The sequence below is a fragment of the Podarcis melisellensis genome, assembly GCF_964234715.1.
Source record: "Podarcis melisellensis genome assembly, chromosome: 6".
Taxonomy (NCBI): Eukaryota; Metazoa; Chordata; class Lepidosauria; order Squamata; family Lacertidae; genus Podarcis; species Podarcis melisellensis.
In genome coordinates, this window is record NC_138538.1 from 44,146,945 (window position 1) to 44,163,503 (window position 16,559).

The window sequence follows — 16,559 nt, forward strand, 5'->3', positions numbered from 1 at the left end:
AGCAGCGTCGCGTCTCTCCTCTCTTTCTATGGTGGACCAGCTCCGTCCAATGTAAACAACCTCAGTGTGACGCGTCTTCACTCGCGGAGCATGTCATACAAGTGCCGCCAAAATATAAAGGAGCAGTAGTCGCTTCTACCCCCCCTCCCATCTGTAAAGGCATTTGGATGAGGCCCTCTTTCGACAGGAGTAGGCGTCATCTTGGGTCCAAATCCGTGGGTCGTCTTGTTCTTCTTAAAGGCTTCGTGCTTCGTGACAGGTTCCGTCATGTTATGGTTTCGTTTCTAATTGTGTCTCTATATATTCAGCAATACAAAAAGGGTGTCTGTTCGTTAGAGTGAAAGCCAGAGTGCAAGTTCACAGGCCAGATGTTTTCTTCTTAGCAGGCATACAGTTCATAAAATCTCAGTGGCTGGATTGCATAGTGGGAATTTGGATTATTAGCTCTTACAGGTTCAAAGTTTGGGAAAACATCTTCTCTTGGGATTGTTTACTAGTTTCATCTGCCAGGCTTATAATTAAAAGTTGACAGTGTCTGAAATCTGTGGTCAGCTGTCATGGATTTATGTACAATCAGATATTGATTTGTTCTCTTTTTGAGTGTTTTACTTCACAGCTACCCTGTGAGGTTGGCTAGTCATGTCATTATTATTTTTTTCTGTTGGGGATTTCAAACTCAGGGGCTGTGCTGTGAGTCCATGACAGAAGCAAGGCTTGGATTTCTAGATCCAATCCCAGTTCTCTATCAGTAGGATCACATTGTAAACATTGGAGGTCAAATAATTTATGGGCAATTGTAGATCATGGGTTGGGCCAATCATATCTGTATGGGCCACAGTTGAAAAGGCTGGAATCACACCAATCACAACTTTAATTACTACTTCCTAAAGACTGTCGAATTCTCAGGTTTGTAAACTAAAGGTTCTAAAAAGCCATGCCTGCAGCGTGTGAGAATGTGGTGGAGAGGTGTGGTGTTGGAGCATGTTTTCAGTGGCTAGCTCTTCCTGTGTCTTTCTCATACTTTTTCCTGCTATCACTCTACTACATGCATAACTTTCCTCAATCCCTTCACCCACCAATTTTGCTTTACAAAAATGCCACTCTATTAAAAATATTATAATTGGAAATAAATGCAAAAATGTGTGTACACATATAAAGTTACTTTGAGCATGGGGTATCCAACACCTTGATAGCAAATTGAAGCTCAAACAGCTGAACAAGGGAACATGAAAAATATATTCTTGCCACATTTCAACCATACATGGAAATCCAGTTGAAATTAATGAAGTAAACATGATTAGGATTGGACTGATAAATAACCAGTAACTGGTTTTCTGTCTGGTGTATCATTTCTTTATTTTATTTGTCAGGTATGTATTTTACACTTTTTCCAAGGATCTCAGCTTGGTGTGCATAAGTGTCTCATTTTATCCCAAGAAAAATAAGATGTCAGGGGCTCAGGAGCAGAAGCACAGGAAAGGGAGGAAATGGAGAGCGAGGGGGAGGAATCCGAAGGAAACGTAAGCGATGACAGTGGTCCGAGGTCTCTGAGTCTTTCCAGCGAATCGGAAGACTCACAGAAAGGGGCTCCCATGGTCAGAGCAAGGGGGGTGCCTAGGGGGACACCCCAGGAAGAAGGGGCCAGAGGGGACTCAGAGAGCAGCAGTTGGAAATCAGGACCAGCTTCCCCACCAGAGCGCAGTAGGGGGGAGGAGTCCCAGGTATCGGGATCAGGCTGCTCACCGCCAGCGGGAGGAGATGAGTCAGGATTGGCCACGCCTCCATCGGAGAGCGAGGAAACGGTCAAGAGGAAGGTTGGAAGCTGGGCGCGCGCGCCAAGTTCAAATGTACAGGCGAGCGGCACAGTGGGTAGCCCGGATAGGGAGCCGGGTCCTAAAGCCCGCCGAAAGGAGGGACAGGAGTCAGGGGGGTCAGCGTCAGAGGAGTCCAGGAAGGAGGAGACCCCGGGGGGCAGAAGGACCCAGAGGAGAAAGGAGCGACGGAAGAGGTGGAGTAAGGCGAGAGTCTTAAACTGGTGTACAGGGGGTGGAGACTCAGACGGAGCTTCGCCGATCTAGCTTCTAGACGTAGAGCTGCACGCTGCAGCTTGTAAATGGAAACTGAACTTCAATAAAGACTTTTGTACATTACTACCGGCTAGCGTTGGTCCTCTGTGAGCTGGGACCTGGAGGCAGCTCTGACAGGTATGGTTATGCCTAGACTAGAACCTGGTCTCTGTAGATGAGAGAAGCTAGTATCTGGAATATACAATTTCAAAATGTAGGTAGGGACTTGCATAATTGCATGCTTCATTGTGGGGGGAAAATGATTCCTACAGAAAGCAAGTAAGTCAAGAAGAAGAAACCTATGATGGCACTCTCTACCTTTACATCAAGGTTAACTGTGAACGGTTTTATTTTGGTGTGCAGCAACATTTTTCGGGAGCCCACACTTGCTGTCTGATGTTGTGACCCTTGGAAAAGGGTGTGGCCCAGCTGTAGAGTGCAGGGGTGCTAAAAATAATTGGTTTACAGTTAAAAGATCCCTGGTATAAATATTCATAAAGATCCTCTCTTTGTGATACTGGAGATCTGCATCTAATTTGTGTCACAGATAGTATGATAAATTAACCAGTCTTCTACTTAGGGCATGTAAAGCCATACTATAGGAGGAGATCAAATGCTTCTTTTTAAATTTTAAAATAACCAAAGTTCCATGTTATGTCTGAACTTTGACTAGTTTAATATTTATGCAGTGATTTGTGAACAATTTAGGATCATCAGCCATGGTTTGACCTGTTGGAACTAACCATAATCTAAACTAACTAGAGTTCCCAGAGTTTAAACACAACATATGAGAGTATGCAGGAAAGTATGCAAGACTGACATTTGTTGTAGCTTGTGCACATAATGCTAAATTATGGTTTAGGGGTCGGCAACCTAAGGCCCATGGGCTGGAAGTGGCCTGCAGAGGTCATTTGACTGGCCCATGAGCCACCCCCGAACTGAGTTTCTCTCTCACACGCTGTGCTAAACCAGCACAGCACGCCACGGGAAATCGTGTCTGTACATGCGCAGAGGCTGAAAATCATGGGCCCACGGAGGGATCTCTGCGGGACCAATCCGGCCCAGGCAAGATAAACCTTGCTAACCCCTGGTTTAGGACATGTTCTTCTGTCCAAACTGACCCTTATTGTTACATTATCCAGCTTGCTACAACTTTCAGTCCCCCTGCCCTGGCCATGTTCCCATATTTTGTCTGTTTACGAGTAGGTAAGTACAGTCATACCTCAGGCTGAATACGCTTCAGGTTAAGCATTTTCGGGTTGCGCTCTGCAGTGACCCGGAAGTGACGGTACGTGTTACTTTGGGGTTTCACTGCTTGCGCATTCGCATACGCTCAAAATGATGTAACGCGCATGCACGGAAGCGGCGAAACGCGACCCGCACAGTCGCATGTTACGTTCGCTTCAGGATGCGAACGGGGCTCCGGAACGGGTCCCGTTCGCATCCAGAGGTACCACTGTAGTATTTTCATGCCAACAATTGCTGAATGCACTATCAAGAGCGGCTGTTTGGGGAGATGTTGAACGCTTCCTCTAGTAATAAGTGAAGTGGCCAGACTTGGGCATAGTTCTCATAGTTATCTAGTGTTAAGTCTGAGAGCAGATTCTAATGTTGTATGAGCAGAGGGTTCCCCAACCTTTGGGAGCAGATCTTGAGGATGAGTGGAGAGCTGTGAAGGGGAGGGAGAGGAAATCTAATTGAATGAAATGTGTTTTCTCTTATCACATTTGGAAGGGTGAGGTGGGGGACTGCCTACACCCAGAACTACTTATAAAACCAGATATGCAGCTGAATTATGTAGGACTTCTGTTGAACAATGTTGGTGTGTGTTGTAATAATATCAAATAAAAAAACAACATGTTTTTGACTGCCCATATCTGCCGCCTGCCTGTTGGTTGAGGAAAAGATTAGGTCAGAAGTGGAAAACCTTGGATAGGAGGTGGGGTGGGGGCAAATGTGGCCTTCCAGTCCTCTCTGTCTGACAGTTGAGGCCCATCTTAGATTATTCCCCCTACTCAGGCTATGCCCCTCTCCAGCACTGTTCCATACTCTCCTCAGGTTTTTTTTGCCTGCCTGGAATGTGTTCGTGAACGAATAATGTCTCTTGTTTTCCTGGCTGGGGGGGTGTGTGTTTATGTATGTATATATTTGTATATGTGTTATTGTATGTGTGTGTATAGAAACCTCTGACTTTTGTATGGCTGGAATGTAGCCTACCAGACAGCAGTAAGAGTCATAACTGTTGCTGCACAACACTTTGGCCTCTGGCTCTGTCATTCCTTGTGGCCCACTGAAGGCTCCCCAAAGGGATTGTGACCCTGGGGCTGAAAAGTTTCTCACTGCTGAGTTAGGTGCTGCTCTCACTAGTTCAGTATCTGTAGCCACTGGCATATCAGTGTCCAGATTCCCATCTCTGTCCAGGTAAAGGAGAGGAAGGGGTAGTTTTGTAAGGGTTGAAGGGTATATTCTGCTCTGCTCCTTCTAATTTGCTCCCCACACCCCATTTTGGGTCCCTACATTATCTGTGGAGTATTCTGTCCTTGCATCCCTGTTAAAACATGTGGAGTAGAATTCCTGGTAGATGTCTTGTGTTCAGAGGCCTGTAGTAAGACTCCTGTGAGGAGGCTGAAAAAATAGGTGTTGTACAGCTGCCATTCATCCTTTTCTGTTTGAGTCTGTTAATCTTGAGAATGTGTGTAGTTTACCCAAATGGCCTCTTTTGAGCTTCAAAAGCAATTTCCCATCTTTTTCAATCTTATTTATGTACTGAAGAGTTCCATAGGTTTGTAGCTGAATTTTCCCCAGGAATACTATTTGATGCATGAGCTGACTTGTCTTGCTGTATCATATGTATCTAGTGTTATGATGGGTTACTAGGTAAATATGGCCATGCATGGAACTAGTCACGATCTTATTCTCTAGCCTGGTTAGTCAGTGGGATACATCAGTATATGTTATTTTCTGCTGCTGACGATTGTAACACTGATGCAAGAAGGATAGACACTCTGCAGGTAAACATTAAATTGGCACTCATCTAACCTTCTCTTTCTAAGTCTTTGTTCTCCCCCTTACGTTTGGCCTTCTAGTAGTGCCAGTATAGTTGAGTTGATGTACCTGTGTAACTGTGGTCCTCTTCCTGTGTTTTTAGTAGCTTGGGAGCTGCTAAAGAATGGCACCTTTCACCATTGCTCAGTACTACCAAAAAAAAAAAAGGAAGAAGAAGAAAGAAGAAGAAGTCAAGTTTACATGAGAGCTGCTTGCCATGGCTTCTTGCCTCACCACTATCATTCCTCCATACACTTGAAATAATGATGGAAGGGGAAAGAGCTGTAGTATAGATTCCTTCCACATGACCCTGAACTTTGGCTATTGAATAATGTTCAAAGGAGTCATGCTGCAAATCTTATTGCACCACTGTTGCTATATTACCCAGGAGAGCAGATCTGATGTGGCATGGAATCATGGGGTAGGCTTCTTTTGAGAAACCACTGAAAGTAACAGTGAAAGAGATATTCTCTTGTTCTGACTTCACTTCCATTCCTGTTAGCTGCACCAGAATGTCCTGCTGACGATCTACCTGCAAAATACCTTAATTGCAGCCCTGTAAGGTTTATAGACTCTGAACAGTATGATAGGATTGTGTTTAGATTAAAAATATTTTTTAAAAGTACTATAGTGTTTTGTCCTTTGAGTTACATAATTTCACTTGGTCTGAAAATATATGACATTGCACTTTGTAGGATAACCCCGCCCCCTTTACTGTAAACTACCCTGTGATTCTCAGATGAAGGGTGGTATTGAAATTTAATAAATAATAATAACAACAACTTGTGGTCACTAATATGTCCATAGGAACAGTATTCCATTGCCTTGTAACAAAAATGTTATTATTTGATATTGGATAGTACTTTACAAAGAGCCTGGTTGTTGTTGGTTTTTTTAAAGGTTACTCAGTCTGAATATTCGATATTTGGGTGTATAGTGAAGATATTTTACTGCCAGTTCATCTATGAGAAGTTCTGCTGTTTATTAAATGATATGCTTAAAATGCTGAGCATGCATTCCATTCTTCTCTTCTCCACCAGGTGATACGTAATCTAGAAAGCCTGCTGACTTTGAAAACATATCTAGCACCTTAAGTTTAGATACTGCGGTTAGTGAGCTGTCTTAAGCCAATTTAGCATTTAACATTTTCTAACTCCTTTAACATTATGCTTCAACTTGTTTGAACATGTTCTAGTTCTTTAATGGTGTAGAGTTGCCATCTGTCTGGTTTTAAACTGGCCTAATTGTAGGTTTCACCTCTCTTTTTCCTTGGGTGGTGATAGTTTTATTTTTAGCTCATTCTCAGTGGTCAGTAAAATTTGCATTTCTTTAAATGAATTGTATACATACACACATGAGTGGGCTCTTTTGTTTTGAAGTTGAACAACCTCCCTGCAGTAAAGTTTACTGTAATTTAAAGATACTGGACTGCAGTGGTTTTGAAAAAGTGTATATTCTAAGCAAATACCTGCTTTTTAGAGACTGTGATAGAGTTGGGGCATGACTCTGGGATGAAACAGTTTATCCTGACACATTTCACATTTCAATCTGGATTCAGACCTGGTTATGGGACTGAATCACAGAAGGGCAAGGAATATGACCCTGTTATTCTTGTTTGATTTCTCAGTGGTTTTAGATGTTATTAAGCATGGCAACCTTCTGAGCCCACTTAGTGTGGTAAGTATTGGAGGCAGGGTTGGATTAAAAGAATAGTGTTGGATGATTGTCTTTCAGTCACCTGGCAATGGTGCTGTAAGGTGGCATAGGATACTATCTTGTCTCCAAGGCTGTTTAATATTTATATGAAGCCATTGGAGATTTGGAGTGAGTTGTCATTATTACACTGATACCCAGCTCTATTTCTCTGTAACATCTGAATCAGGGGAACTCATGGACATCCAATGAGCCTGCATGTTGGAAAATTAAGATAAAGACAGTATTTTTTCACACAGTACATAACTGTGGAACTTGCTCCCACAGGAGATGGTGTCCCTTCCAGCTCTACAACTCTATGATTCTTTGATCTAGTTGAGATTCCTGCATTGCAGGGGATTGGACTAGATGCCCCTCAGGATCCCTTCCAACTCTGCAATTCTCAGATTTTGTTTAAGTCCTGAACTGGCGCCTAGACTCAGTAGTGTTCTAGATGAGGGACAATAAACTGAATTTGGCAAGATGGAAGCACTGTGGGTGGGTGGTTCCTGAATCTGGATAATTGGTCAGTTGCCTGCTTTGGACAGGGTCATACTCCCCCTGAAAGATCAGATTCATGGTCTGGGTGTGCTTCTGGATCCATCTGCCACTATTGGAGTGTCTTCTAAGAGCTACAGCTGATACGACAACTGTGTCTATTTCTGGACCAGGATAGCCTGACCGCTGTCATCAGTGTGCTGGTAACTCCCAGGCTAGATTACTGCACTGTGCTCTATGTAGGGCTTCCCCTGAGGTTGGTCTGCAAGCTACAGCTGATGCAAAATGTGACTGCTCAACTGCTTGTTGGGGCAGCATATCGCCAACATGTTGCCTCTCTGTTGAAAGAATCAGTCTGGCTGCCAGTTAGCTACCAGGCTATGTTTATCAGGCTGGTTTGTAAAGTCCTGTACAGCTAGGGATCATGATACCTGAAAGAGCATATCACTTGCTATATATCCAATAAATCACTGTACTTTGAAAGTCAGGGCTTCCTGCAGATACCATCTGATCAGGATGTCTGTTCCATATAATGTAGTAATTGTGCTGTTCATGTGGTGGTACCTATCCTTTGGAATTCTCCCCTTGAATGTGCTGCCTTTATTATTATTTTTTTGCACCTACTAAAGACCTTCCTCTTTCATCAAGCCTTTTAAACAGAGATCTTTCCCAGTCTCAATCTGTACTGAGATTGTTTTAAACATGTTTGTATTGGTTTATCACTTACTACTTGCAGTCCTGTGCTCCTGTGGTAAGAAAGGCACAACATAAATTAATTAAATATACTTTTGGGGGGTATTGGGTAAGAGGGATTGGTAAAAATATGAAGCACTTCTGCTGGCCCTGAACAGCTATTGAATACAACACATTGATTGTTTGACATATATGGTATTGATTAGATCCAGGCTACTAGCTAAACCTATTTCTCACTGAAATCACTGTGACAAGTTAGTGGTGACTTGAGTTCTGTTGATTCAGTGGGGCATAAGTGCAACTAACTTAGCCTGGATCCAAGCCAATGAACCTAATGTCTAGGCTTGCTGCTGTTGATCCTTTCATTTCACTTTCACTATAGGATCTGCTCTGGACCCACCATAAGTGCTTTGCCTGGCTAGAATGTCCTTTAAAAAATAGGGGCATTTTTGCCATTCAAGTATTTTATTGCTTTTTCACATAAAATAAACATAATTTGAAATATAAGCAACAACAATAGCAGCTAGTCTCTTGCTTGCTTGGATAGAGGAGAATAAGGGAGGTAGCATGGGAAAACATGGCTTTTGGGTGGGTGGGTGGCTGGCTGGCTGGAATGTTGTACAAAACGTTTATTCTGCCTGTTTGTCCTTCTGACTTGCTCCTTTGCTAGGGGGTAAGTATCCTGTCTTTAACTGAGGTAGTGGTGGGGGGGAACCACCACAGATACTGTAAACATGAAGCTGGTTGTTTTCCCTTTCCTGGACAAAAAACCAGCATCCTCATTCAAAGATGCAAATTCTCTGCTTGCACCCACATTGGGGGATGTTGTCATCAGCCAAACCTGCCAGGTGAAAGGGGAAGAGAGACAGGGTATGTGTTTTTAAAAAGTGCCAAACTTTTATCAGATCATCCTAGAAGAGGGAAGGTGGGGGGCAAAGCTAAGTCAGATTCCTCTAGACATGTCAACGCAGAGAGAAAAGAGTTGCGGGTGGGATCACAGTTGGTTCCAGATTAAAATTGTAACCCCACAAAAATATTTCCTTAAAATGTTTGGTGCTGGTAGCGTGGAATTGACATCTCCCACTCCACTTAATATCTCCAGTCCAGCATGTGGAGAGGCACAGGTTCCCTATCCGAGATCTAGACATTATGAACCTGGTTGGGTCTGTAAATTTCAAGGTGGGTGATACACCTATTCAAGGTGTTTCCTCCCACCCACCACCCAGCCTTTTCAAGCTTGGAAACACTGATATATCACAGGTAGCTGTATCCTGCTTTTTTTAGTTGAAGCGGAGCAGGGGGGATAACGGCAAACAGAATATGTTTTGTCCCCAGACAGAAAGAAGGTGAGCAGTGTTGGTGGCTGACTATGGGGTATTTGATAGGGCTTCTGAGGTTTTTTTCCAGTTTAGTATTTTCAATTATTTTGTAAAATGCCTGTCTCTGACACTCTTCTGAAGAGCTAACTAGCTTCATTTAAAAGGAGTATCAACAGATACTTTTTCTAGAGACCATGTGGTGAATCATAGTTAGTGTTGTACAAATAAACCTAACTTCTGTAATCTAACTAAATTATAAGAAAAGACGCTAGAGTAACTAACCTAGGCTGAAGAGGGCAGGTAAGGAGAAGCTTGAGGCAACTAAACATACTGTACTAATCAAAGGACTGTTTCTGGTCCCTTGGACAAGACTAGGATGCACAATAAATGGGTTATTTGAAATGAATGTGTGTATGTAGAATTTGTAAAGAGATGTTTTCAGTAAGATTTCTTACATGGATACAAATAAACTTGGGAGGGTGTGCGGTCAGGTAGGGGTTAGGTGACAGAATTCCCAGATGCTTTAAATAGCCCTGAAGCACAAAAGCTCATTTTATAGTATATCAGTTTCATTTCTGCTACAAACTCTGATAGGCAGCCCTGTGGAAATTTTGCTCTTCAAAGTTCATGCTTGACTGTGAACATACCTTTTGTACTGCTACTGCTGGTGGGAGATGAAAGATTATCTTGCCATTCCCAAGGGTTTCATTGAAAAGGTTTGAAAGTGTATCTAGTCATAGAATAATAGAAACAGAGAATTGTAGAGTTGGAAGGGACCCCGAGGGTCATCTAGTCAGTTTCCTGAAATAGGGTGCAGTTCCAAAGTGGATGTTTACACTGATTGTCTTTGCTTAAAATCAAATGAACTAAGAAAAAATGCTGTTTGAATTGTTACTGGTTCTTTAATCATATGACTTTATTGTCTTCTCTCTCAGGTTTCTGTACAGACTCTGTGGGCGTATCCTAGAATAGCTCTGTGGCAATGTGCACTTGTTCAGTTGAACTTCAGTCAGACATTTGCTTTGTCATCCTGACTCTGCTGGTGTTTCTCCCCCACCCTTGCTCTTTTCTAATATTTCCATTTTTAAAAATTAACTTTAGACTTCATCAACCTCTTCTTATTGAAAAAGTGAAAGACTGAAACTAACTAGTGCACTCATTTTGTTTCTGATATAGCAATGTATAGACAAATATGCTTAAAATACATTAAGAGAATGAGATAGCAAGTCTGCTTTTCAGTTTGCATTGCCTTCAGTTAGATTTTAACTGGAACAGACATTGAAACCATTCCAAGTGGCAAAGCTGGGTGATGAAATATGACACATGGAGGGGAGGAGAATTGGCAATTAGCCCTGATGCACAAATAGCCCTTTCCCCTTTGAAGCATATTTACAAGATGGAAAATAAAAACATTGCCAGCTGTGGGGTTTTCTGTTTTTTGGTTGTTGAGAGAAATATTTTGAGAAATGTTCCGCAATATGTATTGTGTGGCTGTCATCCCTATATCAACATGGAATAATTTTGTTAGCATTTATGCACTTTACATGTACAGCATGGGGCATCTGAAAGCATCTGCATTTTTAATAGGCTGCAGGAAGGTGGTGGGGGGTTGGCTGGTGGGGGGCACTGTGCAGCATGAATTACTTTCTTCTTTTTCACCTCTAGTGAGTTCCATCTCTGGTCAGAACAGAAGGGAAGATATTTCAGTGAAACAAATTAGCATATTTACTGACTGATTTGAACAGGAGTTTCTTGACATATCCCCATTATGAGTTACATAAAGCTCATTTTGTATAGAAGCAGCTAGCAGCTGGTGACATAAAGCATTTGTTTCCACTTAGTGGTTAATGTGACATGCACCTATCCCATACCATTTGACTGAGCTGGCAGTTTTAAATATAGCTCTGTCTTCCTGGTTTACAAAAGTTGTAGTGCAGGATTAGTCAAAGCCTAGATCTCTGATTGCCCAAGCACCTGAAATATGATGTTGTAACTTACAGCTTGGAAATATTTTTTCCCAATAATGTATGACAACATTATTGATTGTGTGATACACGCTCTCTGTGAGCTGAATGGAACTGTGTGTATGAGCTTTTAGGATATTTGTCCAGTGGGAAACTTCTGCAACCCATGCCTATCATGTTTATAAAGCATGCATAGAAATCCATTGCTCACTAGCCCCTGTTTTCACGTAAAGGTAAAGGGACCACTGACCATTAGGTCCAGTCGTGGACGACTCTGGGGTTGTGGTGCTCATCTCGCTTTACTGGCCAAGGGAGTTGGCGTACAGCTTCCGGGTCATGTGGCCAGCATGACTAAGCTGTTTCTGGCGAAGCGGCGAAGCAGCGCAGCGCACGGAAACACTGTTTACCTTCCTGCTGGAGTGGTACCTATTTATCTAGTTGCACTTCGTGCTTTCAAACTGCTAGGTTGGCAGCAGCAGGGACCAAGCAACGAGAGCTCACCCCGTTGCGGGGATTCGAACTGCTGACCTTCTGATCTGCAAGCCCTAGGCTCTGTGGTTTAACCCACAGCGCCACCCGCATCCTTTTGTTTTCGCATAGCTGCCAATAGTAACAACAACAGAGCCACCACCTTCTCCTCCTCCTTGTGTGCTTCCTTCACATAACAGTCTGCATTCTAGGAAATCGTATTATCTGAAAATATCAGGGTAGTACTGGCGTGGTCCTTCTGCCTTTTATCCGTTCTTTAAACTTTTGTTCAGCAATCAAATAATTCAATGTGTTCAGTCCAGTCCACCCTGTGTACAGTGCCCATATGGAATAATGTCCATAAGGTATAGCAGAGCACTGTGTATTCGTCTCCAAGTGTTCATTCAGCATGCTAGGCTGATACAGGAAAGGGAGGTCTGTGTGTGCCCTTAAATCCCCATCCAGCTGTCCCTCTTCAGCTTGGTCAAGAAACCAGCTTTCATGTTATTTGTTTGGCAGCTGAATGAGGAGATTGGAGATCACACATGCTGACTGTTCCATGTAACAGCATGGTATAATGTCTGTATACATGCTTACACTTCAGAGGTGTGGCAAACTGGGTTTCTGCATAATTGCTGCTGCTGGATTTGATTAAGTGTATGGTTTGTTACAGTTTTCTGTTGTTTTTTTTAAAACATATTTTTTATTAAAGATTTATTGGTTTACAAAAGTATGTTACATTTTCTACATATCAGTTTCATTTGTTTAAACATTAGTGTTACATTTGGAAGAAAAGGGGGAAAGAGGGGGGCATGGTGAGTGGGGTTGGGGTCAGGTGGCAATGCTTCTGTTCTGCTCAATGTATGTGTGGGGTTTTGTGTCTGCGTCATCTGTGCAGGTTCTCTTTACTATTCACTTGTGTTCCTTTGGTGGTGAGAGAAGTTGGGGTTGGCCTAGGGTGTGGCTGTTTGTTTGTGATTGGCTGTGGTGAACTTCGTTTTCATGTGTGAGCGGGGTGGGTGGATGTTTTTGTATCAGGTTAGCCATATTGATTCGTATGCTGCTGGCAGATTCTTGGCGTTGTTGTGTTGGGCTGTGTATGTGATATAGGGGAACCATACCGGGGTGAAGGCATCTTTTACTATTTGTTGCCGTGTCAGTTTAAGTTTATTGGTTAGTTTTTTAAATAAGGCTGTTTCCCATACTGTTTGATACCATTGATCCATGCTTACTCCTGACAGATCTCTCCAGTGTCTGGCTATGATGTTTCTGGCTGCTGAGAGTAGGTGGGTTATGAGCTCTTTATGATGTGACTAGGCATTATTATCTTGGCAGATGTTTAGTAGGGCCAGTTCTGGGGTGACGTCTAATAATTCCTTAGTTATTTTGCATATTTCTTGTATGATTGTTGTCCAGAATAGTTGGATTTTTGGGCATTCCCAACACATGTGGAGGTATGTGCTTGTGGATGTGCATCCTCTCCAGCATTTTGGTGAATTTCCTTGGGCATATTAGCGCTAGTCTTGGTGTTAGGTACTATCTGTAAATGAGTTTCTATGGTTTGTTACAGTTTTCAGTTTTGTACTTAAACATTGCTAATTCTAATGTCGCAAACAAGCCAATTCTAATATGATTTGTATTCAGTTTTTTCTTCAATATACTATATCTTAGTTTATTCCACAAGTCATGATAAGTATGTAATGTCTACTGCTTTTTTAGCATAAGTTTTGTTGACAGCAATTATTTGATGAGAAGCTTTTTGCTTTTTGTCAGAGTGTAAATGTAAATTGTGAAACCCTGTCTCCAAAAAACCCCAGTTTTATCTTAGATTTCTAAATTTATTATGGGATAAACTTTTCGGGCCTGAAGTCCACTTCATCAGATACATAAAGTGTAATCCTCAGATGCGTGAAGTACAAATATCACACTGTACTTTTTGCATTCCTTTGTCAGTTAGCTCCAAATATATCTGCCAACTGAGCATTATACTTTGTGTATCTATTGAATACATTTCATGTATCTTATGGACTTAAGCCCACAAAAGTTTATACCATAATAAATGTGTTACTTTAAAGTCTCATAGTCTTATTTTGCTGCAACAAACTAACAAAGCTATCACTTAGTAAATTACTTCTCCCTTCAGTTTGTGTTTAAACTTTTAGAGACTCAAATGTCTTTGTCCAAAACATTCATTAATGTCTCTTTATCCATTTTGTGCCAGCACACTGCTCACTTCGTACCCACAAGACTCACAAGTCCCTTTCACAGGAGCTTTTCACATTTGTGCTATATGTGCAGAGAAGTAACAGTAGTATTATGTTGGCTGGCCCTACCTTTGACATTCTGATGATGGACATGACGTTTGCACATCTGCAACGGGGGGCTTATGCATATGCAGCTTTTTGCAGATACCCCATCTCCATGGTGGACATTGAGGATGGGACCTATAGGCACAATCCCATTCTTCCTCCAAATGTATAGTCTGCACAAGAACGCTATCTTTGAGAAGGGCTTTAGTCACAAATCTGAGAAAGTAATGCTCTCATGTTTTAAATGGGATATATTGTTATTTCATTAAGGGGTTATCCCTATTGCAGTATGGTTAAACAAACCTTTTATTCTCTTTCCAGGAACTTACAAGCAGCCATTGGAGCCTACTATGATTTTGAGAGTCCAAACATCAATGTGCCCTCCATGTCATTTGTTGAAGATGTGACCATAGGAGAAGGAGAATCCATCCCTCCTGACACTCAGTTTACAAAAACATGGAGGATACAAAACACAGGTAAAACAACTCTTCTTGGCTTCTGTCTTGCTACTGGTTGATGATTCCCCTCCTAATTATACTATATAATATCATCATATTATATCATATCATATCATATCATATCATCATATCATATATCATATCACTGTTTTCTTTAAGGTTATTCATGAGGATTTTTAAAAGCAAATATGCAAGAATGTTTTATTGTTTCTTCCTTAACAATATTTTTCATAGCAGACAGTAACAAGGTAAGAATTGTTCTGTAGGAGTTGAAAATTTTCTTTGATTTGCATGTGAATACCAGTGTCTGCAAATCAGCTTGCCATGGCAAGTATCCTTTTCCTCTAGCAAACATAATGATCCTCTGCCCTCAAGCTTGGTGTGCAGGAGATCATCTTTGCCATTGTGCTGCATTACAGAGCAGCACAATGGCAGAGCATTAATCGCCGAAGAATTGATGCTTTTGAATTATGGTGCTGGAGGAGACTCTTGAGAGTCCCATGGACTGCAAGAAGATCAAACCTATCCATTCTTAAGGAAATCAGCCCTGAATGCTCACTGGAAGGACAGATTGTGAAGCTGAGGCTCCAATACTTTGGCCACCTCATGAGAAGAGAAGACTCCCTGGAAAAGACCCTGATGCTGGGAAAGATTGAGGGCACAAGGAGAAGGGGACGACAGAGACGAGATGGTTGGACAGTGTTCTCGAAACTACCAGCATGAGTTTGACCAAACTGCAGGATGCAGTGGGAGACAGGAGTGCCTGGCGTGCTCTGGTCCACGGGGTCACGAAGAGTTGGACACGACTAAACGACTAAACAACAACATCCAGAGCTGGAAAGTAATAAAACTTCTGCAGAATTTTAGCACTTCAGAGTGTTAAGCTTCCTCACACATTCGTACTTCGGTGTGAATTACTTGTAAAATTTTAAGTGATGTAAATATTTTATTAAATGTCCAAGTCAACAGCACAACAGATTTTGGCTGCTGTTCTAGAGTTCAGATGAACCCTGGAAGTTGATATAGTTGACACTTTCTTTAGCTGCAATTAGAAACAGACTGGTGAAACTGTTGGGCAAAGGCATAGGCTATCTTGTTTCGTTCAATAACAATTTTTTAAGGATTAGAAAGGAAGAATAAAAAGAAGTGTGGGATATGCTTGATTTTATTTCCCTTGTCTGTTTGGAAAGCAGTTTATGGTGGGGGAGGTAAACACTGAAAGCAATGGCAAGGGGACTCTTGAAATATTTTAGCTGCAATAGGCATTGTGAAATAGCCTTATCTCAAGAGTTTAAATAATAATACTATGATGAAACTCTGAGAAGGGATGAAATGAGGTGAGATGAACAATCCTTGGCACTAATCTACTGGGATATAATTATGAGAGGGAAATGAGATCTGATGCAAGGAAATAGTTCTGCGAACAAATATTGCAATGACAGGATATAATCTGTATTGTTGACCTATGTATCAGGGCTTTTTCACACAAAATGCAGTTTTATATTTCTGGTGTCTGTTATGGGGATTAGATTTGGCATAGTAGGAAAAAAATCTCAAACTATTCAGGTACAGTGGTACCTCGCAAGACGAAATTAATTCATTCTGCGAGTTTTTTCGTCTTGCGAAGCACGGATTCCCTGGGTATTAACGGTTTTAAGAAAAAGGAAACAAACTCGTAAGACGTTTTCGTCTTGCGAAGCAAGCCCATAGGGAAATTCGTCTTGCGAAGCAACTCAAAAAACGAAAAACTCTTTCGTCTTGTGAGTTTTTCGTATTACGAGGCATTCGTCTTGCGAGGTACCACTGTATTTCACAGATTCCCAGAGCAACAAAATGTTCCAGAATTAACATTCAGAATAAATGGACAAAGACATTAATGGCTCTTTAGCAACTCATCTGATAATTTTCCTTTTTAAAAAACCCAAAACAACACAACCCAAATCAGATTCTCATGAAGTATTTTATGTGTGTTAGTGTCTGATTTACCAGAAAAAAATAGTGTTGAAATGTTTCCCCCTTTGACATTGGGATCGGGGATTTGGATAGG

General features: G+C 41.7%; 1 protein-coding gene across 2 annotated transcripts in view; it reads left to right on the plus strand.

Annotated features, from left to right (window-relative positions):
- ILRUN (inflammation and lipid regulator with UBA-like and NBR1-like domains) overlaps nucleotides 1–16,559 on the plus strand; it is a 30,375-nt gene that overhangs the window by 528 nt on the left and 13,288 nt on the right. For both annotated transcript variants that reach the window (XM_081915627.1, XM_081915628.1), the window contains exon 2: nucleotides 14,376–14,530. In XM_081915627.1, the coding sequence (XP_081771753.1) occupies nucleotides 14,376–14,530 (155 nt within the window). The remainder of the gene's footprint in view (nucleotides 1–14,375; nucleotides 14,531–16,559) is intronic.